The 21,829-nt window shown below is 39.4% G+C and overlaps 1 protein-coding gene across 1 annotated transcript in view; it reads right to left on the reverse strand.

The window, feature by feature from the left end:
- The window catches only part of Kcnq5 (potassium voltage-gated channel subfamily Q member 5), a 493,552-nt gene that overhangs the window by 42,025 nt on the left and 429,698 nt on the right, over nt 1-21,829 (reverse strand). Inside the window, exon 3 of the mRNA XM_055605926.1 lies at nt 21,533-21,659. Coding sequence (XP_055461901.1) covers nt 21,533-21,659 — 127 coding nt within the window. The remainder of the gene's footprint in view (nt 1-21,532; nt 21,660-21,829) is intronic.

Below are 21,829 nucleotides of genomic sequence, written 5' to 3' on the forward strand. Positions count from 1 at the left end.
AAGCCAAAACCCTGATATGTGTGTGTGTTTGTGTGTGTATTACTGTATTTAACCATTCAAACAACTCTATGTACAGATTGAGAAACTGAAGAGTTTTAGCAGTTAGTAACCAAAGCTCAGCTTCTGTAAGTAGCATAGATGATGCTGAAGCTGAGTGGCTAAGAGCTATTGTATATTAGTCTTTGGACGAGAAAGCCAGGGCAGGATGGTGGTGAGGAAAAGAGAAGTGGGAGGTTGTGAAAATCAGGTGTATAGTTAAGCAATAATAAATCACTATCACATAAATCCTTGAGGGGAGATAGAGTGTAGGGAGGGTAGAGCAGACATACAATGATGCTAAGAACAGATGGTCTTTTTATGGATGTATCAAGAAAAAAATGGGGCTAGACAAAAAAATAGAAAAACTAATAAATAAAGAGCTCAAGACTGCATAAAAAGAAGAAAACCTGTAGGTTTAATGCTTATTTCTTCCCAGAAAAATAGATCTGAACACCTTGGGAAATGTTAAGAGAACACAGTAATTCTAAGAAACTGGTAGAAATACAAAATATAGACTAGTACTGTATTTTGAAGGAGGCTCCCAAAGTACTGAGTCATTTAGAAAGATTTATCAATGATTTTTCTTTTTTGAGATTTGAGGAAACTGCAAATGATTTGAACAAAGTAAAATCCATATAGTGTTTAAGATATGCTGGGTTGTGAAGGAGCTCATCAGATTCTACTAACTTAGCTCCAGGATCGAGCAGTCAGCAAAATCAATAGGAATTAATCACTGTAGATGGCGTCCAAAGGAGATTAGTCACCACAGGCTCATTTTATAAGGCAGATTTACGTGCAAAGCTACTGGATCATGGACCCAATGCCTGCGTTAAAGCAAGTGCAGTTAAGACATCTGTACTTGACAAGTTCTGCTTTTGTTGCTACAATTGCACTACATTGTGTCAGTTAGGACTTAACCCAGTAGGAGGAACTGAATGATAAGGACTGAGAAAAACAAGGCTGGACAGTTCAACACTAATTGAAAAAAGAGAGAAATTTTAGAATTAATTCACAAGACAGTTATGGCTGAAGCCCTGGACACTCTGAAGAGGACAGGCTTTTACAATTCTTTCTAGATTCTTAGAAAATCTTCAGAAATTCTCAGACAGTTTCTCCTAACACCATGAATATCTCCCTTGTACTTAAAAGTCTTTTCCTTTTATTGTTTCTGAAAAAGTCTGAAGAACAAACATAATAATGCCATGGACTTTATCTTCTCTTCCAGTCCCGTCATCTTCCAATTCTTTGAGCTGTCTTGAGTGGCCTTACAATAACCCTAATTTGACTGACTTTACTGAAATATGTATTTAAAAGTTATAAGATATCTATTAAAACATCAAAACACTAAGTATGTAGAAGGGAGGCAACACATTTATTTTATCTATCAATTGATTAATGAAGTTTTAGCTTAGTTTTGGTTGTGCTATTAAATGTTGATGAAGTCAGTAGTCTGTGCGTTAATTTTTTATTTCAAAAATTATTTCTTTTATTTTGAGATTATTATATAATTATATAATTTCTCCCTTCACTTTTCTTCTAAACCCATCCATATATCTATCTTTGGTCTCTTTCAAAATCATGGTTTCAACTAACCTGGGTCTAGGGAGGTCTGTGGAGACTGAAGAACCTACCAAGGACCATGCATGGACTGGATCTTGACCTCCTACACATATACACCGTGGGCAACTTGGTCTTCTTGTGGCTTCTCTAGTGAGGGGAGCAGGGACTATTTCTGACTCGGTTGCATGCTTTTGTTAAATTATTTATTTATTTATTATAATTTATTCACTTTGTATCCCAGCTGTAGCCTCCTCCCTTGTCCTCTCCCAATCCCACCTTCTCTCCGGCTTCTCATCCCATGCCCCTCCCCCAGTCCACTGATAGGGGAGGTCCTCTTCCCCTTCCATCTGACCCTAGCCTATCAGGTTTCATCAGGACTGTCTGCATTGTCTTCCTCTGTGGCCTTGTAAGGCTTCCCTCACTTCAGGGAGAAGTGGTCAAAGAGTCAGCCACTGAGTTCATGTCAGAGACAGCCCCTGTTCACCTTACTAGGGAACACACTTGGACACTGAACTGCCATGGGCTACATCTGTTCAGAGGTTCTAGGTTATCTCCATGCTTGGAGTCCTTGCTTGGAGTGTCAGTTCAGAAAAGACCCCTGGGCCCAGATTTTTTTTTGGTTCTGTTGTTCTTTTTGTGGAGCTCATGTCCCCTCCAGGTCTTTCTATCCCCCTCTTCTTTCATAAGACTCCCTGTACTCTGCCCAAAGTTTGGCTATGAGTCTAAGCATCTGCTTTAATACCCTGCTAATTTGCAGGCAAATGGTGGGAATTAGAAAAGATGATCCTGAGTGAGGTATCCCAGAAGCACACATGGTACAAACTCACTTATGAGGGAATATTAGACATATAATATAGGAAAAACATACTAAAATCTGTACACCTAAAGAAGCTAAGCAAGAAGGAGGACCCTGGGTAAAATGCTCAATCCTCATTCAGAAAGGCAAACGGCATAGACCTCGGAAGATGGAAAAAATAGGGAACAGGACAGGAGCCTACCACAGAGGGCCTCTGAAAGACTGTTCGCAGCAGGGTTGCACACTTTTTAATCACTTCACCCTGGTGGGGCTGAATTGCCAGGTTACTGTGGAAGAGGATGTGCTTAGTCCTGAAAGGACTTGAAGCACTGGGGTGGGCTGGGGGTTGGGTCTCCCTTTCTTGAGGGGTAGGGGAAGGGGAAGGGAGGGAAGAGGGCAAGGGAGAAAGAGTGGAACCAGGAGGAGAGGAAGATGGGGACTATGATTGGGATGTAAAGTGAACAACTAAATAAATAAAGTTAAATGTAAAAAGAAAAAAACACACAAATTCATGGCTTCTTATATTCCTGATTATATAACTATGAGCTGATCAGTAGTTATTTGTATGTATATTTTTAGGGAAGCCCGTCTGAGGAATTCTTTTAAAGAATGTTTTTTTTAAGGTAGAGAATTATTACACATTTTGAAGTTTGATTGATGTCAAAATACCCTCAAAATTATGGCACTGATTATCATGAACAATGTTTGAAAACATTCTTTTTTTCTCTCTGCTAGTAAAAAGCAATATTAATCCTAACAATAATAGTAATAGATTAGATGTACTCTTCATTATGTTATAAATGTGATTAAACTCTTCTAAGATTTTCACATATAACCCTGTATATTATAAACCTTTACCAAACGTATGTGTGTGTTTCACAGATTCCTTAATTGCACGTTAATTGGAGCCATCCAGAATGACTCTGTCCATTTTTCCATATTTTATTCTGGTTAATCGGCACGCTTACTCAAATCATTGCTGATAAAGATTGCTTTTGTCCATCACAGGTCACTTCTCGTCCTACATAGAAAGCTATCCCTGCGAAGAGGAGGCCCTTGCAGAGGCTTTATTTACCTTTCAGCCCTTCTGAATGGGATGATGTTATCACCTTTAGGTGGTAGGAAGCAAGTGGACATGATAGTTGCCACTTTTAGGCTGAGGAGAAGCACACACACACACACACACACACACACACGCACGCACGCACACACGCACGCACACGCATGCACGCTGTGTCCTCTTCCTGTGCATCAGCTTCACTCTGTGATGGAGGATGTTTCTGAGAAGCTGCTTGCAGCTTGCTGTCAGCCTAAGTTCCCAATAGACTCTGTAGAGCAAAAAAAGTCCTTACTTATACTTTCTGCTGCCAACAGGGAGCCCCTTCATTAAGCAAGTAGAGCATTGACTTCTACTTTAAGTTACTGTGAATCAAGAATTTGCAGGTTGTAATAATTAGAATTACTCAACAATTAATGTGATATCAAAATTAGAAAATGCAGTTTTCTAGTAAGAGTAGATTAATGGAAAGTCATATGGTACTTCCATTCTAGCAGTGTGGAGTAAAGAAGGAACAAGGAGTATAGCACCTGTCTGTCTGGATTCCAACCCTGGATGTGCCTCTTATTGCCTGGATTTCCTGAGTGACATTACTGAACCTTTAGTGGTTCAAATTATTTATAAAACAAAGATTCAACTATCTTTGTCATGAGGTCCCTCTAGGGAATGCATAATAAGTAGATAGTTTATTATTGCTATTATTATTGCCTAGATATCACTCAACAACAAGAAATGTTATCATGTGTTAGAAGATGAGATTAAAATTATTTATATGTACTGGAGAATTGATTTCACAACAGGATACATAGGATTATTACAAGTTGTTTCACAAAGGTATTTTGCAATTTCATAGTATATATACAAATAAATATTATATATGTACACACACACACACAAACTTCTATCTCAGTGATTGTCTTTGGATGGGAGTGTGTTTAAAACTGAGGGTGTGTATGTATCCAGTATTATCAAGAGCAAACATGTATGCAAGGCTCTTGTAATGAGAAAACTAAGAACTATATATTTTATTTTAAATGAGAAGTTATGGCTCAGGAAGGTTAACACATTGACCAAGGCAATTTATTTAGTCAGAGGTGAGGAAGGAGAAAGGAAATGGGCAACATTTATTGAGCACCTCTGATATATGAGCCTGCAAAGCAAGCTTAGCACAAAAATTCTACGTCATTACTTCTCCATAATTGTTCTCCAAGGAGGCCCAAAGGTTATCTGTATGGAGTTCCTAGTTCTACCCCTGGCTAGCTGTGTAGCCTCAGCTCTATTAATCTTGTGAAGTCTGAGAGCTCTCACTTGTAAATAAGGAATAGTCACTTTTCTCTTAAGGCTTATGTAAGGATTAAATGAGATAATACACATTCAGCCCTTAGTTTGCCTTAGTGTGCTTGGTGGCATGATAGCTTCTTTACTGGTAAGAAAAAAAAATGCTAAATATATGTCTGTATCCTTAACACTTAGACCAGGGATTGATATTACACAAGTTTAAGAATCATACCCAAGGTCTTTTAATTAGTTAGCAGAGCCAGGAACTAAAGGCACAGTTGTCTGACCCCGAATTGTATCTTACTCGTGTCTTCCCTTTGGTAACTCACAGAGAGCAGAAATTTCAGTAAACAGCCATGCAGGCAGTCACTAAATCTTAAATGAATTCTAAAAAGTATTATCAGTAGGGAATATGTCAGCTTAAAAATGCCTGTCATTAGAATAAAATTCAGTCAAAACTCTTATATTTAACACACATATAGTTTAGGTACTCCAATATGACAACAAAGCATGACAGGATAATTACCTATCTTATCTGCACATGACCATTTCTGCACAAGTTTTCTATTTCTTTTACTCATATGTATAGAGCACGTAGTGCAAATATTATTGCCAACAGAGCCTCAAGATAAGGAGAGATCGGAATTTTGTGGTTTCATTGCATTTGCCCATGCACATCAATCCTAACCTGTCCAAAGAAGCAGAGAAGTAAGATATGGAGGCGTAAACCTCCAGCTCTGCTTGCTGTAAGGATCTGTTCTGCTCTGTACTGAGCGTGCTTCTAATCTCTCAGGGCTGCTTTCTCTATCTTTACGATGAGATGAGTGAAACCAGAAACAGTCAAGAATCCCAATTCTGAATCTCTAGAATTGTAAGGGATGGAAGGCATGGTTGACTTATGAGACATCAGCAAGAGTGTTTGGGAAATAATCTCTTCCCAAATTTTCTCATCTATTTGATTTATTGAGGACTGGTGGAAATCCACCCAGGTAATTTGCTTACGATGCTACTGTGCATAACTTATACATTCCTTCCACACACTCTTTCGTAGTTATGATGGAAGTACCAGGAAGAGAACAATGAATGAAAGGAGCAAGGTTTTCTGTTTTTCTAGAGCTTACATTGAGCAGGGCTGGCCTCTCATGAAGCCAATAACAAGGCATAATGGAAGTAGAAAAGATCCTGGAGAAATGCAAAGTCAGTGGAGGGTAGAACCCTAAAGAAACACGTGGATGGAGTGGAAGTGCGATGCTCTGGGAAACTCTCTTGAGGGATCTGACCTATGAGTAGGGGGTGAAGCAGGGTGGCTGTGACCTTGTTTAAAGAGAGAGTGCTCTAGGTCAAAGACTGTAAAGATTGAGGTAGAAATGGCACCTGTGTCTAAGGTGAGATTAAAGAGATTGCACTGAGGCAATTTTGACAACAGCTGTGGAAAGCTTTTGGATATTAGATCTGTATTTTATAAAGATAATTTTGACGTTGATGAGATTGGACACAGCTTAGGAGAAAGCTGATGTCCACTTGAGGTGTCCTGCCTGTTCTAGGAAAAGGGTGAGGTCAGCTTTACACACGTGAGGGTGAAGTGGAGAGGCAAACAGACAGAGTTGGGCTAGGGATGTGAGGATGGAGAGGTCAAGGCTTGCTGGAGTTCACACTGTGAGATAAAGGAGGCCCAGGCTGCATTCACGGTTCTGAATTTGAGTAGTTGGCTGAGCAAAGTGCCATTTATTGAGAAATGCTGTGAGTGGAGAGTGCTGTGTAAGGGGCCAAATTAAGAGTTTCACTTGTGCCTTGTTAAATCTGAATGCCTACTAGATAATTGGTACATAGCAAGCAAGGGTGGAAGGCAGGGAAGAAGTCAGGCTTGAAGATACAGGCAACATGTCTGTTTTTACCACAGAACTAATTCCCTTATCATTAGTAATCTGTCAAAACTACTGCTTCCGGATGGAGAGATGGCTCAGTGCTTAAGAGCACTATTTTTCCAGAGGACCCTCGTTCAATTCCCAGTACTCAAATCTGTCTGCAACTCCACCTCCTGGGGTCCAACACTCCCACAGATATACATGCAGGCAAAACACCAGTGCACATAAAATAAAAATAAATTATTTTTAAAAAAACTTACTTATTCAAAGTATGATCACAAATATTTAGTTTCGGATGTAGGTCATAGATTGGAGGATATGAACAAGCTGTGTTTCTTTGTCAGCAGAGATGTGTTTGTCCCCTGGGACTTATTGTGACGTAGGGGGTGAGGTTAACTCATTCTTCTTAAGGCACAAGTAGCAGCATCTTGAGTAAATTACTTGAGTATATTTCCATTAGTATCCAGTATCAACAGGATGAGAAATCACAAGTATCTTTGGATGATTAAGAATGTTGGTTAGGGTTTTGTGTTACTTTGTATAGAGAGTGTAGGACTGGCTTTTAGAAAAAAACAATTTTACATTATTTACAATTTTCTTTTAGTACCTGTTTCCACAAACATCAAAAGTCAAACCTTGCAGCCAGTTTCACTTCCTGAACAGAGCCCCAAATAGCATTTGACTACAGACTGAAAGAAAGAGTTGGATTCCTACCAACAAGGGATCAGCACTGAAACAGCTACTGGAAATCCCCTGACCTCTGAAGATGGAATTCACTCTGTCTCATGCTGGATCATAACTCGAATGAACGATTATTCTCCAACAGGTAACAGCAACATTGCAGGTTTAAATTCATAGCCTGCAAACACCAGTGCCTTGCATTTCATACCTATGTTCAACACACAACTTTTCTGTGAGCGTAACCGAGTCCTGGCAGATGGTCATGTTTATTGCTGTTGGGGTATGTCGTAGTTTTTTCTTTGAGAAACTTGATCCCTGTTTTCAGATGACTTGCAAGTTCTGATTAATCATCACCTCCTGCTAAAAGGTTTTGAAAGGACATCTTCAGGAAGCTCTTTGACTAGACCGGGCTATTTGGCTTTTGCAGCCGAGCTGCGGTTTGAGCTTAAATGTCACCAAGCAAAGGAAACCTATTGGTGGGAATTTATTTTATGTTTCATCTTGGGAAATTGAGAATTACCTGGATCACCCGCCTCTCAAATCTTTTCCAATGCACAATTTCTTATTTTAGAAAGAAGAAATGGATACAGCCTAGGCACTTGGCTAATCCTTGGGGATAAACACTGGGGCGTGGAAATGAAGTTTTCCTGCTGTGGAGAATGAAGGGAGAGGGCTTTACAGAAACAAATCTGAGTAAATACAAGCCACTGATAAATGTCTGACACTGATTTTAACATTAAAAGCTTATTTCCTCCCATTTGGAAATAGACACAGGTTATGTCTGCACATGCGTGGTTTTAGTGAGACTATTAACCAAAAGATTAGCCAAACCTTTGCCAAACTTTGCCCTCTTTATTATTGAAAAAGTTTTAGAACTTTAAAATTTTGTATTTGCTTCTTGGCACCACTGTTTATGATCCATATAAATTTATTTATGTTTTTACCTGTAATTAAAAAAAAAATCTGTGCCCAAGAGGCTTGTACAAGTTATTTCAGAGAGAGACTTAGAATAAATAGTATCTGGTTCTGAAGCTGCACCTCAGGCTGGAAAAGACTATCATAAAAAGAATGCTAAAGCTACGGGCAGAACCCTATTTGGGACACATTTTCTCCTCACTATCAGTTCCTTTCAGGTCGTGAGCTCTCTGTAAAGCCATGCTCCTTTTAAAGTGTGTATGTGGGACCCTACAGCTTATTGAAAACACGTGACACTACAATCTAGGTTCCCCCTCTAAAGAGGCTGAAGATGGCCTCGCGGAGTTCAAACCACTCAGGAGCTGCACGTTCCTAGTAACTAAATATGGAAAAGCATCAAGGAGAAATATTTCAAAAAGTGGTTTCAGATGTGCTCATTTTAACAGAAAATACTCCAGAAAACCACAGAAACTCGATAAGAGAAGGCTTCTGAAGTCACAGGATGGCAAATGTCCTAAGGATTAGCTACAGCACGTTGATGTCCAAATTCCAAGCACAGATTTGGAGTCTGTGGTGGGGACTAACAGGAGACACTTGAAACATTTTGTAAAAAGGCAGAAGTGAAAAAAAAAATGGCAGTGCAAGAGGAGAGCCGCTTGTAGAAGAATCTAGAGTTACAAAGTATGTAAAACAAGTGCTTCAGTCAACACAATAATCACATTCACATGGCCACACTGGAGAATTTTAGAGGGAGCAGATTAACCAAGTGAAAATCATTCCCGGGGAAGCTCTCAGGAAAAGGAGGGCGGAGGTATCCCTTTTCATCTTGCGTCTTTTCACTTGCCACATTCTCCCTTTCACCGGCTCATGTCCGGCGTGTTGGTTTCACTGTGTGTGTATGAATATTTTGCCACGGTGGACAGGGATGATGTTCTTCAGCGGGTGCCTCCTAGCTGGCGGCTTTCTGGCGTCTCACCTCATAAAGCGCATATCGAAAACGGCTGGAAACCTCTAGGACGTGGGCTTAAGGCTAGGTGTGTAGACGGTTTCAGCACTGTTGTAGACAGAGACATGCTGTCTGTACTGACAAGGATGAAAAGAGAGTTGGTCGAAGAGACACTGCGAACTGCAGTAGCAATCATGCTGATAGATGCTACAAAGGAGTATTATCCAGGGAACCTTGCTGAGACAGTTGACCTGGATAAGAGTCCACAGATCCCTCCCAGGCCCAACCTGCGTAAACTGTAATCCAACAACTAGTTTCAAAAAACACTCCAGTTAGTGCAAAATTCTTTAGCTACTGCACACACCCTTCCTGAGGCTATTGCATCTAATGGTCTCCAAGTTCCAAAAAAAAAAAGCTTGCTTCCTGTTCTCTCCATCTTCCAAAACAAAGTTTATTCTTATTTAGCATTCACGGACTCTCAAATGTAGAATTACAGTGTTGGTGGGAGTTCGAGGAGAAACAATAAAACATTCAAAGAGGTCTTGCTGAGTTGGCTTTGGAAACCTTGTTGCATTTATGTTTACTGACCTGGGGCTGATGGGAGAGTTTGAACCCACCATGCTTTGTCATGTCAGTTACTGCTTAGGTGCCAGACATTCAGTGATGCTCTCTACACCTGTCATCTCATTTTTTTTTTCCTCCAGTTTCTCTTGGCAATTCTTTGAGAAGTCTAAAATTCCAGGTTTAAAATTCATATAACATGGAGGCCAAACCAGGGCAACACAAAACGCCATTTAGAGTACAGTTTCAGAGAGTTGCAGGCCCTAATATGTTGCTTCTTTAGCTTCAAAATGAGAACATTTACATAAAAGTCCTATGGTAAGTTATCCTTCGCATAGTCCATGATAATGACAAAATTCCTGCAAATAACTAAGATTCTGTAGGACCGTACTTCCTGTGGACCAATCTTCCTACAGCTGAACTGCGGGGCAAAGAAAATAACAGTCAGCATTTAGAACGTTCTTCTGTGATCCAAAGAGCCATGCTTTTTATCCAGCCTTTGGATGTAGATATATATTTAGGTGCTTTCAATGTGATGATGATGTAAAGAGGTACATGATGAGAAATTTTACCTTTCCCGGTCAATCTGTGCTTGCTCAATGTCTTCAGGTGAACATTTTTTTAAACTCTTTTTACTTTGAAGTGTCTTTTCCACTTTCTTTTATTCAGCTACAGAACAACATGAACACTTACTCTTTCTTACACAAATACCAGCACACTATACATAATGCCTATGTTCTTTATTCAGCTTGGCTGTACAGAAATATCTGTGTTCTACCATGTAGGCATTCCTTGGGTGATTCAGCTAAAATAAACATAGATTAGCAGTAAGAAGGTTATTAGGAAGCTTAGTTTGTGGGTGAAAAATAGATGCTTATGCTATTTAAACAGATATAGGTGTTTTTAATAAGGGATAGTAGTCAGCCTCCCTCCTGTATATGTGGTCTTGATTCAGTGATGTGGAATAACCACATACCCCCTGGAACAGTGTCTGGTGCAATTGGTAGATTCCTGTCCTTCTGATAGCTAAGAGAATCTGACTATATGCATTTCTTTCTCAGGACTGTGGCAGTGTGTTTAAGAGGCATGCATTTCGTTAGGTGGATTCGATTCCTCTCCCCCTTCTCATCCCTTGTTTTGTACCGAGATGCCAGATTCCCCTTGATTTCTGAGCTCCTTCTACCTTAAGGGGATCAGTTTTTGTCTCTGATAGGAGGTGTGTTTTTCTGCATGCTTCCTAATGTAGCTTTTCTTTTTGTTTTGTGTCTCATGCAACATTCTTCGTCATTTTTGTCTGTGTTTGTAGTTGTAGTTAGAAAGGCTTCTGGGCTTCCAAGGTCATAGAGATTTCTATTTCTGCATCCCACTTCTTATTTTTCCTGTTTGTTTTACTTCTTTGACTTACTTGGAATTTATCTCAAGTAAGACAGACATGGATCTAAGATGACCTTTTCCCACACGAGCAGCTGGTTGCCCCAGCATGGAAAAGGCATCTCAGTAAGTCAAAATCCATGAGTCTGATCACCCAGAGACATCTTACTAACTTCTGAAGAAAAGAGACTTTCCAGTTGGTTCTTATGAAAAAGCCACTGGGAAAAGTAAGAGGGATTTTGGAGAAATGAGAGTCTTTGTTATGTGACAGGGAGATCCTATGAGATGTGTTGGATTAAGGACAACAAATGACCTTTCTATAAGTCACACAAGAACTCTGAGTACTGGGCCCAACTATCTAGATGGTACTTCAGGGCCTTGGTCCAAGTTTTACATGTGCTAGTCTGAAGGAGTCATAAATGCCACTTATTTCAGCCAAAATATAATCTACATACATGAATACATATTTTAAAAGAAATAGCCATATTTTTTCTTCTGGTAAAATTAAATGAAAACACTTAATTACACAATCCAGTAATCTCTAGAGAAATGAAAATTCATGTTCCCATAAAAATCTGTACAAGAATGTCCATAGCAGCTTCATTAGTAACAGCTAAATAACAAAGCAAAATGAGTTCCAACAGAGAAATGGATAAACACACTGTGGTGAATCCATATCACAGAATATTATTCAGCAGTAAAAAGGAGTGAATTATTGATGACGACTGCCATCATTTTGTGTTAACAAACGTGAATTTCAAGAGCTTGCTACTGGATTAGCACAGCCCCAATCCCTAGGGATAAGAAAATGAAAGCGAGGGAGAGCAGACTTGTGGATCATGGTGGTTACGGTCTGGGGAATAGAGTAATGCTAAAAGCCTATGGCAAGGGGTTTCAGGCCGTGTTTCTATAGACTGATGAAAAGATTCCATGTCTTCATCCTAATGGTACACATGCCTGTCCATATAGCAAATATGTATAGGGGCATACATATACAAATAAGCCCCTGGTAAAATCTGAATAAGGTTAGTTAACAGTGAACATTCTTTTTAGGGGAAGCCAGACAGAGAATAAATTCTAACATGGAAATCTGTTAGAAGGGATCAAATTATTTCAGTGTAAAAGATCTGGCCCAGAAAAAAGCCAGATTGTAGACTAAGTGTTTAGAGAAGGAATTAACCCTTTTCTAATATCAACAGGTATTCAGTTTTTTGACTTTATATAATGTCTCCAAGCAGGAAGAGGGAGGTTTAGGGATAAGACTCAAGCCTCATCATATGTTTTATTAATTTAACTTCATGTTGCACATATGTGGAACAAGGGATAATGAAGTGTCATGAAGTCAGGACTTGAGCAGACCCCTGTCGCCAGCTCTTTGGATTATGGTGTATGAAGTCTTCTGACCCAAGTCCCATAAAGTCATAAAGCCATAAAATCAGGATCATAATCCCCACTCACTTTAGTAGGATTTCTGTAGGAATTACATGAAATATTTTTCATCTATAATTTATGATTAAAACCATGAAGTTTTATCTCTGTTGATGCAATACCAGGCAGCCCAGTCTCTCACATTTTATTATGTTCAGCTTCAAGGGAAATTTTCTATTTGAATTCAACTCCTATGCTTCTGTTCTTTCTCTACTGTAGGTGCAGGAAATGCAAAATGAATAGACTAGTGTATATACTGTACTTATAGTTATAGGACAGAAATCATCAGAAACTAATGAGGAAGCTCACATTCATATCTGAGAGTTGAGCACAAATACTCTTTCGCTTTTATGATGTGTGAATCCTTGTAAAATAGTTTTAAAAATTATTTTATGTGTATGGGTGTTTTGTCTGCATGTATGTTTATACACCACATGCGTGCCTGATATTTTCTGTGGCCAGGAGAGGGAGGGCATTAGATCTGAAGGAACTATAGCTATTGACAGCAGTGGGCTGCCATGTGGGTGCTGGGAGTAGAATTTGGGTCCTCTGGAACAGCATCGAGTACCCTTGACACCTGAGCCATCTCTCCAGCCCCTGTTTCCTTTTTTTTTAATCTTTCTCCCCCCACCTCTCTCTGTATGTGTTTATGTGTCTCTGTGTCTGTATTTGTGTGTGAGTATAAGCCTTTGGAGGACAGAGGCATCAGATCCCTTGGGGCTGGAGTTATGGACAGTTGTGAGACACCCAACATAGGCGCTGGGAACTGAACTCAGGTTTTCTGCAAGAGCAGCAAGGGCTCTTAACCACTGGGCAATCTCACCAGTTCCAATGTTTATGTTTCTTGATTTACATTTAATTTTTTTGAAATAAAAATATAATTATACCATTTCTCCTGTCCCTTTTTTCCCTGCCAACTTTTCCCATGAACACATCACTCCTCTGCTCTCTCTCAAATTCCCAGGTCCGTGGCCTCTTTTTCTTTGAAAATGTGTGTGTGTGTGTGTTTAGTCCATATAAGGCACTTCTATTCAGGGCTAGCCACTTTGTAGTGGATAACTGACTAGGGGGCTCTTCCGGGAAGAAGAAAATTTCTCCCCCTCTCAGCAAGCTGTGGTTGCCTATAGTGCTTTGTCTATGGCTGGAACTCTATCAGAATTACCTCCTTCCACACAGTATGTCTATTGCTGTTACCCTTATTGGTCTCTTGTTTAGGCAGCCCTGTTGATGAGACTTCAGGGGTGTAGGTAGCATCCCTGATTTTCTTGAAGATAAAGTTTCCTAACCGATACTCTATTCCTTTGGCTCTTAGAGTCTTCCTGCCCAATCCCAGCTGATCCATTCATAACACAAGTGCATGTTTATGTTTTTAATCAGGTTTATTATTAACAAAGAGGAGCATTCTACGTCATTTTCAAGTGCAAACTTTGCTTATGTTTCAGTCTGGGAAAAACCAAGAAGTTCTTTCCCACTGCTAACCAGTAGAGATTACATTTTCAGTGTTAAGACGCCTTCTAGGACAGGCTCAAAACCTGGACCCCGAAAGAAAGCCACTAATCTTTGTAGCATAATCTTCCACTAATCCACTAATAAATTCTTTTTCCTGTTCCTTCAGTATTCTTCCATCTGTAGATTAAACAGATTATGCTGTAATTAAGTTTGACTCTTACAAAAGGCAGTGTTTCAGAGCAGTGAGCTATTGGGAGCCCAGGGTTCTATTTCTAGTTTCGGTGATGACTTACAGTGAAGGACAAAAGCACCCCCATTCCAAGGTGTCTCATTTTTTCCACATATAGAGTGAGATTAACAGTGTCTCAGAGGGATATATTCCTGCTTTTTGAGCTCTGTATTCTAATCAGGCTCCAGATTCTCTTATAGAAGGGTGCTCTTGGAAGAAGTAAGGCTGTGTTTATATTGTTATGATTCTTAATAGACACAAAGCTTTAAAACCGAAATGCAAATGCCTCCTACCTGACAGTACATTATCCATATTCTTAAGTACTGCAGTCAGCACTGCCCAAGTTTCTCTGTGATATTATTAAAAATTAAAGGATACACACTGCACAGACATACTGCAGAACATTTTCAAAGCCATGTGTAGCGGTTTAACTGCAGGACTTCTACTGATGTTAATGGGACTCATACTGATAAATTCTAAGCACCATTTTGAAAATTTACCCCATAGTGACAGTTTAATGCTTCTTATTGATTATAAGTTTCCAGATAACATCTTGAGGCAAAACGGACTACCTCTCCAAGGAAATAAATAATCTTTAATGAAATAAATCTCCATTACAATCATTGTAATGAATGAGTCTGGGGCACAGTCGTTTGGAAGGAAGGCTCCCAGGAACTGCTGGTTGCCAAGGGGGCTGTAAAAAGTTTCCATCACACCATAATTTCAATTGCACAGAGAAAACAACACATTTCCATTTTAAAGGAGAACTTTCATGTTCTCAAGGGCAGAGCCATACATACATGGAAAAGTCACCGTTGTTACAAATTATTCCTCTATAATATATGTTACTGATACAAAGTTTCAGTGGACATAGATGACTAAAAGATCCAGGGAACTACAAGTCGAACTTCTAGTTGTCTTTATATGGACATTTATATCAGGTCTGAAATTTTCGGGGCTTTTGCCAATATGAGGCCTCGAGAAGCTGCTGTCTGTCTAGGGCAGTGGATCTCTACCTTCCTAATGCCACAGCCCTTTGATAACAGTTCTTTATGTGGTGGCGAGCCGCAGCCATAACATTATTTTCTTGCAACTTTACAACTGTAATTTTGCCGCGCTTATGATCCCTAATGTGAACACCTGATATGCAGGCTATCTGATATGCGACCCCTGTGGTGGCTCTGATGGACCAGTTGAGAACCCTTGGCTTAGCAGTTGTGACCTCTGCCTATCCTCACCGTATCTTCTTCCTACTGTCCTTACTGTGTGCTTTACCTCCATCCACAACACACACTGTCTACTGCATAAGACACACAGCTCTTCTTCCGTGGATTGGACAGGTATGTGCCTACATATCATCAAGACTGAATCTTTAAAAAGTTTTTAAGATCAACTCAATATTATACTACTTAGATTTTCCTGGAATGTACAATCTAAGGTGTCTCTTCTCCATTCTCTATGTTTCTATTCTTAGCATCAAGAACTCTGCTTGGACATAGAAGAATCATATAATAATTTTTTTTCTAGATAACTAGGTTTCAAATCTGAGATGATCATTGTTCATTTATTTTATGCAGTGGGTCATGACAGACCACATCATTCTTCCCATAACTTCACTTTCCTCTTGGCTTCTTCCTTTTTAAGGATATATGAGACCAAACTCTCACAAGTAGGGGCTATTTTTATTCATATTTGCATTTATTGCACTTAGAGTGTGCTGGCATACAAATATCCCGTCTTTGAGTATTTTTCTTATATAACATGAGATAGGAAGAATATTAGTAAGATTTATCAGAGGGGTCTACTAAAGTTTGTAGAAGAAGTTGGGAACAATCTCCAGTTTTTCATTTCCCTCTTTCTGTACTTTCTGTATTGTCAAATAATAGCATTTTACCCATTTCCTTATCACTCAGTTTTACATACTGAATCAACCACTACCTAAGCAACTACCATACTGTTAGTGAACAGCTGGAGGAATTCCTGGGAGTGATACATCTTACCCTTACCCTAGAATTTGCAAAATATTTTACAAAAAAAAAAAAAAAAAAAAAAAAGCTACTTACAACCAATTTACAAATATCCAAGAACCCTCAGAATGACATTACATAAGAGTGTAAGAAATAGACTGGGCACAAAAACCTGTTTATTCCCTAATTTCTCTTTCAAATTAGAAGGCAGCAATAGGTATAGTTGCTAAAAATAAAGCTAATGTTGCTATTAATATCATCTTATAAACGCTGGATTTTTGAATTTTTAATGCCAGACATCAGTTGATGCCAATGAAAAAAGTTCAATCAAGTTTAATTTTATTTATTTATTTCTCATTTATTTAATTTATTGACTTTATATCCTTGTAGCATCTTCCCTTCTCTCCTCCTAGTCCCACTCTCTCTCCTTCTCCCCCTTTCCTCAGTAAAAGGGAGCTCCCTTTCCCATTTACTCCAGCTCATCATGTTGCATCAGGACTGAATGTGTCTCCTTCCCCTGCAGCCTCTCCTCTGAGAAGATCTACCCAGAAGTGTCTCAAAACAGATGCTGAGACTTACAGCCAAACATTGGTTGATGGGTAGGGAGTCTTGGGGAATAGTGGGAGGAAAGAGAAAAAAACCTGAAAGTGTCAGGAGCTCCACAAGAAAAACAAAAGAGCCAAGTAATCAAGTTAATTTTAAATTGTCAAGAAACAATGAAAATCATTTTTTTCTAGAGTAAAATCATTCTATTTTTAGTCTTGTTTTCCTGCCTTCTCTCTAACTTTGTGCAGGTTTGTTAAGTGCTGTCTTACTTCTTCAGGTGTAATATGGGGTATTGGTGGCTGGAGAGATGGCTCAGTAGTTAAAAGCATCCAAATTTGGTACCCAACACCCACGTGGTGGCTGACAACTAACTGTAACTCCAGTTTCAGGGAATCCAATGCCCTTTTCTGGTTTCTACAGGCACCAGGCACGCATGTGGTGCACATGCGTCTATGCAGGCAAAATATCCATACACATAAAATTAGATCATAATAAAAATTAAGAATATTTTATAATACTTAAAAATAGGATTAATAAGAGAGTATTTATAAGGTGCTTGAAACAGTAAGTAGCATGTAGCAGTTCTCAGTAAGTAATGCTACTAAACAGGTTATAAAATGCTTTTAATACTATTTGATTAAACATATTTTTAACTGTCCTCAATTAACTATAGGGAAAAAAGATCTTTGTGTTACAGAATAACGTGAAGATTTAGTTGAGAAAAGTTGCAAAAGAATCCATGACTGTTAGGCAATAGCCTGTGAGAAAAGTTTCAACTAAAGAGGATAAAAGGCTTTGAAGTTACTGAAAATGATTCGGGTCAAGAACAGGTCTATTCCAGTAAAAGGTGGGGATGGCAGAAAAGCAGAAGAAAAAAATCTTTAGTGTGCAAGCCAGTGGCAGTTCTCAGAGTCTCTGTTCTAACTTGTGAACTCATTACCAACTTAACTTGCCTTATAATATGATGAAGATATATTTTAAAAGCCTCAGCCATGTGGTTAGTCTAATAAAGTTATCTGTTCTCTTTTAGCCAAATAAGAAGCTGGCAACATTTTCTTATAAGTGTGTGTGTGTGTGTGTATACATTTTTTTTTCTGGCACTCTTCCAAAATGCTATTACTCAAGTGAATGACAGACGTGCTTAGTTCATGGGAAACATCTGAGCTGTGGTTTACCTTCTTAGTTCTCTCGGGCAAGTGCCACAGGAAACTGTTAAAACAGTGATAGGAAATCAGCCTACAGTTAACATCAAATATAGATACAAGATTAATAACAGGCTGGCATTTTCTGCTGTGCTGAGACACACTCCAAGACTGAAAAAAAAAAAATACGGCCCTGTTATGACTGCTTTTAAAAGTAGTCACCCAGGAATCCAAAAATAGCCACCATTTGAAGTTGAGGCCGCCTGACACATCAGGCTCATTACTTCAATCTGGGTACCGCCTTTGATACTATTCGCAGTTCTCAAGTAGGCCATTAAGAAAAGCTGGATAGAAAAGAATGGCTGTGTTGCCAGTCTTTGAGGTGATTCATGCATCTCCTTATTCACACTATAGAAAACTGAATTTATGTTGGGATATAGAAAAATCATAAGGAAGCCAACCCAGGTAATTAATACAAATGTGCTTAACTCTCTGAAAGAGAAATGCAGGAATTGGCCAAAGCTGTGTAAAGATTTTCGCAGCAGAGTCTTGGGGGTGGAGCTGGTTGAACATGTGGGGGTAAGGAAGAGCTTTGTACTTCTAGATACAGTCTTAGCAATTTTGAAGGAAACCATCAAAAGCAAGCAAAATATTCAAAACAGCGATGAAAGGAAACATTTAAAATTAAAAAAAATGCACAAGTTGTTTTTCTTGGAGTGTTAGATATTTACAATATGTCTTTCAAACACCAGTGTACAATGACTATATGGTTTCTTTAATTAATAGAGGGTTGGCGGTTCAGAAAGAGGAAATGCCAGTTTTTGGAATCAGCCCAAGGCATTGCTATCAAATGATGTCCAAGTGGTAAATAAGGGTCACTACTGTGCAAGGTCTGAGCATGGCAGTAACTTCTGGTTGCTTCCAATGGGAACTGTCACCATTGTTGAGTGTTTTAGTTTGTTTTTGATTGCTGTGACAAAACACTGAGCACAAACAACTTGGAGAGGAAAGGGTTCATTTCACCTCATAACTCCCAGCTCACAATCCATCCCTGAGGCGAGTCAGGGCCGGAACTCAAAGCAGGAAAAGAGTAAGAACCATGGAGGAACTCTGCTTACTGGTTTGCTCACTTGCTCAGCCTCAGCTTATTTTCCTATACAGTCCAGGCATCTGCCCAAGGGTAGCACCACCCACAGTGGGCTGTGCCCTTCCACATCAAGCATCAATTGAGAAAATGCTCCACAGACTTCCATAGGCCAATCTGACTGAGGTAATCCCCAATAGACACTCTGTCAGAGAATTTGGCTGTGTCAAGTTGATAGCTAAAGCTAACTAAGAGAAAGCGCTTAGAGAAAACATTCCCCACATTGAAAGCATAACAGTAGAGCCATCATTCTTTCCACATTCCATTCTTAAATGTTCAAGGTTTTAGAAAAATGTCATATTCAGTATAGTCCAATATTTCAGACATATGAGGTATTAATTAATCTTCCTGCATTTCAGACTGCTTCATGCTCAGAACACGAATCACGGATAGATGAGAAAGGTGCAGTATCCCCTTTTGCATTCAGCAATGTAAATTTGGTTGGACCATAGGGCTGACTTCATCATTTTCACCAGTTTTTACAACATTTTTATGGATCCCTAAAGAGATCTAGGAAGGGTCTCAGCAATAATGGAGCATAGGCCTTGCCTTCAGCAGGTGCCACTTGATTCTTCTGTGTGGGATAAATCTAGAGATATAATGACCACAATCCACATTTAAATATATTTCACTGTTAAATCAATTAAGTTGAACACACAGATCAAACTGTCACATGGACATTAAACAGAATGCTGAAAGTCACGCGCGATTACTTTTACTGCGAGTGTGTATTTGATCTCTGCTCTAATGGGAATGCATTATATATTTATCCATGTCAACTTATAAGGCAGCTAATTTACTAAATGTAAAATACCCACTTAAATAAAAATCCCCAAAGTTAACAAAACCAGAATTATGGCAATATCATGCCATATTAAATCTGAAAGATCACCTCAGTAGGTGTACCCAAGGCAAATAAGATGATGGAGAACAGGAAGTTATTTTCTGAGAAAGATCTTTAAAGATCTGAAGCAGAGAGAGAAAGACTTAAAGACTATTGTGTGTTCGTGCCTCCATGGCTAGAAAGAGCTATCAAGAGGCAGCAGGCAACTGAGAAAGAACTTTCTTTCTAGCTTGAAGAACAGAACTACATTGGCATTGCCCTTGGAACAGGAACACAACCATTTTTTAAATAATTTTTATTTTTTTATATTAATCACAGGTATCCCAGCCGTAGCTCCCTCCCTCATTCCCTCCCAATCCCATCCTCCCTCCCTCATCTCCTCCCTGTCCCTTTCCAAGTCCACTGCTAGGGGAGGTGCTCCTCCCCTTCCATCTGACCCTAGCTTATCAGGTATGTTCAGGACTGGCTGCCATGTCCTCCTCTGTGGCCAAGGAAGACTGTGAAAACAATTTTTCATCGGTTTTACAATCTGGATTGGAACATTCCTGCAGTCACCCATGAACCAACCTTCTACAGTAGAAGTTGAGTGAATCTTGGCCAACCACCTGCCTTGTGAATTGTTTTGTTTGGGTCTTTCATGGGACAGAGTCAGTATTTTGCAGGAGTTTCACATTAAGTGATAATCCTTCATAATCTTTTTTGAGTAGATAATTCAGAATGAAAAATCTTTGGAGTGGGGGTGGGGTAAAATGATCAATGCCTTGCTCTAGGGGGTGTGTGAACTGCTACTTGCTTTTCTCCCTACCTTAGCAGGATGGTTTCCAAAAGGAAAAGATGCTTATTTTTGTAGATGAGAGAGGCTGGTGTTAACAGCACCTGTAGAGGGGGACTGTCCTTCTTGAAAGCACTCTGCAGCTCTCACCACAGGGAGAAAGATTAAGGGATGAGATCAAGGGGATTACTCAACAATTCCTGACTCTCCAAACAAGAGGGTAAACTATCTTGTAAATTAAATCCCACCTTCTCAGCTTGGAAATAATTGGAGTAAACCTCACTAAGAACTTCCAGCTTTTGGATTTGAATGGTTGCCTAGCAAATGAGAAAGGCAAAAGAGCAGGAAAACCAAATTTAGCTGTCTAATAATAGCTTTGATATGCAGTGTTTTTAGTTTTATGATATGATTTTAACTATATTTCTGAGAGATGCCAGGTCTGAACTCCACAGGAGGCATCATTTCAAACTGAAGCTCAACAGAATGGAGTCCCTTCTGAAACTCCAGAAGCTAGGGACAACACAGAAATGTGCTATTTGTTTGGGCATTGTGAGGTGGGTTGGGGGAAAATCATATTTCAGAGTGTAGAACTCATGGTCGTATTTAAAGTTTCCAGAGCATAAGCCACGATTTTGGTCTCAATGTATGGTAGAGGGTATGTGTTAATAGGAATAACACACAGATGCCCATTTGAATATAACCTAATGGCATATTGTAGAGCTAATTAACATGTGGGCACATGCATATATACACAACAAACAAACACATACTCACACACAAAGAGAGAGAAATAGAGAGAGTCAGTGACAGAGAGAAAGAGGGCCAGTCCACAGGAAGTAGTTCCTGGATGTTGCTTTCTTGTATCTACTGATACTGATGTTGTAAAGCAAGAAAGAGAAGAAAATATGCAGCACCATTAAGTCCTGAGACTTTGATACTCACCTATAACACAGAAAGGCTTTCGAGCAAACCTCAGTCTCCCTTGCCATCCTCTATAACGACAACAGCAACCTGCAGACCAGATTCGAATGATGAACTCCAAGCCAAAGACAACGATCATCACGAACTCCTGAAATGTCAAAGCAGACATGTCAGAGAGAAGCATTATGGAGTAACAACCGACTCTAAGAAGGTGTGTGAATATTTCTGCACCTTTAGGTACTGTGCTCTTGCCACATGTGAGAAGAATATCTCTTCTCCACAAAACTAGCCTGAAGACTACTGAAGCCTCCTGTTTTC

The sequence above is a fragment of the Psammomys obesus genome, unplaced genomic scaffold, assembly GCF_907164565.1.
Source record: "Psammomys obesus unplaced genomic scaffold, mPsaObe1.curated_primary_1811, whole genome shotgun sequence".
NCBI lineage: Eukaryota > Metazoa > Chordata > Mammalia > Rodentia > Muridae > Psammomys > Psammomys obesus.